The sequence below is a fragment of the Chinchilla lanigera genome, unplaced genomic scaffold (assembly GCF_000276665.1).
Source record: "Chinchilla lanigera isolate Chin_1 unplaced genomic scaffold, ChiLan1.0 scaffold00124, whole genome shotgun sequence".
In the NCBI taxonomy this organism is placed as follows: Eukaryota; Metazoa; Chordata; class Mammalia; order Rodentia; family Chinchillidae; genus Chinchilla; species Chinchilla lanigera.
The window spans coordinates 2,696,889-2,697,987 of NW_004955525.1; the positions used below are offsets into that span (position 1 = coordinate 2,696,889).

General features: G+C 46.9%; 1 protein-coding gene across 1 annotated transcript; it reads left to right on the top strand.

Annotated features, from left to right (window-relative positions):
- The first annotated feature begins 278 nt into the window (after positions 1-278).
- Tgif2lx (TGFB-induced factor homeobox 2-like, X-linked) lies at positions 279-884 on the top strand. Its single transcript, XM_005409737.2, has one exon. It carries the CDS (start codon positions 279-281, stop codon positions 882-884), a length of 606 nt encoding a protein of 201 aa, XP_005409794.1.
- The last annotated feature ends 215 nt before the right edge of the window (positions 885-1,099 follow it).

Genomic DNA, 1,099 nt, shown 5'->3' on the forward strand with positions numbered 1-1,099 from the left:
CTGAAAATACCGAGGAATACTGTGGAAAAGCAGTGGAGGGGTGAAAAATGCGGGAGATGGGGTTGGGGGAGGGGCTGTTTAGGCACAACGTAGGCAGGATCTGAGGTCACAGAGCCAGGAGTCTCAGTGGTTAGCAACAGTATTTAGCTGCTGGGGAAGCAGCACATGAGCTTTCCCTTTGGAAAACTTCCCATGGCTTCATTGGCTCTCCCAGACCTACTTTAGTCCTACTCCAATAGTCCCTTATTTCCAAGACACTGAAGGTAGGAGTTGGGAACATGGAGGACGCTCTTGCCTCACCTGAGAACAAGAGACGGAAGAAAGGCCACCTACCAGCCGAGTCCGAGAAGATTCTCCGCGACTGGTTCTATGAGCACCAGTTTAAGGCCTATCCATCAGAGGCGGACAAACGAATGCTGTCCGAGAAGACCAATTTACCTTTTCTGCAGATTTTCAATTGGTTTGTGAACACCCGCCAACAGGTTCTCGCGGAAAGGCTGAAAGAGGATGTAAATGACTCCAAACACCAAAAAGACAAGGATACTGATGAAACTCAACTTCCAAACACTGATTCTTCTTTTCTGGTCAAGTCAGGACCTGTGGATCCAGACAAAGTTCAATGCCGTCCCCTGTCTCCACTGCTGAGAGGCCGCGACTCAGGAAAGAACCTACCAGGTCCAGAAACTTCCTCGAGCCAGAAGTGCATCCTAAAAGCCCCGCTGAAGGAAGTGGTGGAGATTTCCACCAGTGAGCCCATGTCTTTTCCAGAATCTGTGCAGCCAGAGGAATACAAAGACTTCAGCAACTTCTACCTCCTGGTCGATGTAGCTGTACAAAGGGCAGCCGAACTGGAGTTGCAGGAGAAGCAAGAACATGATGCATGAATTCTCCCAAAGAAAAGACCAAGTAGTCAATCCATTGACGACTGTAGTATGTTTGTTTGTGCTTACGTGAACTGAATGATATGTTATCCTTTTACAGAGACGTTTTTTATTCCAGGACTTTAATGAAAACCATTGCTCAAGATTGGAACTCATTTTTGCAAGATATGTCAATGCTTCCAGGTTGAAGATACTAGCCATCATGATTAAGAATTTGA

Excerpts from the sequence above, each read along its gene's own strand:
- Tgif2lx (XM_005409737.2), top strand. The coding sequence starts at position 279 with ATGGAGGACGCTCTTGCCTCACCTGAGAACAAGAGACGGAAGAAAGGC.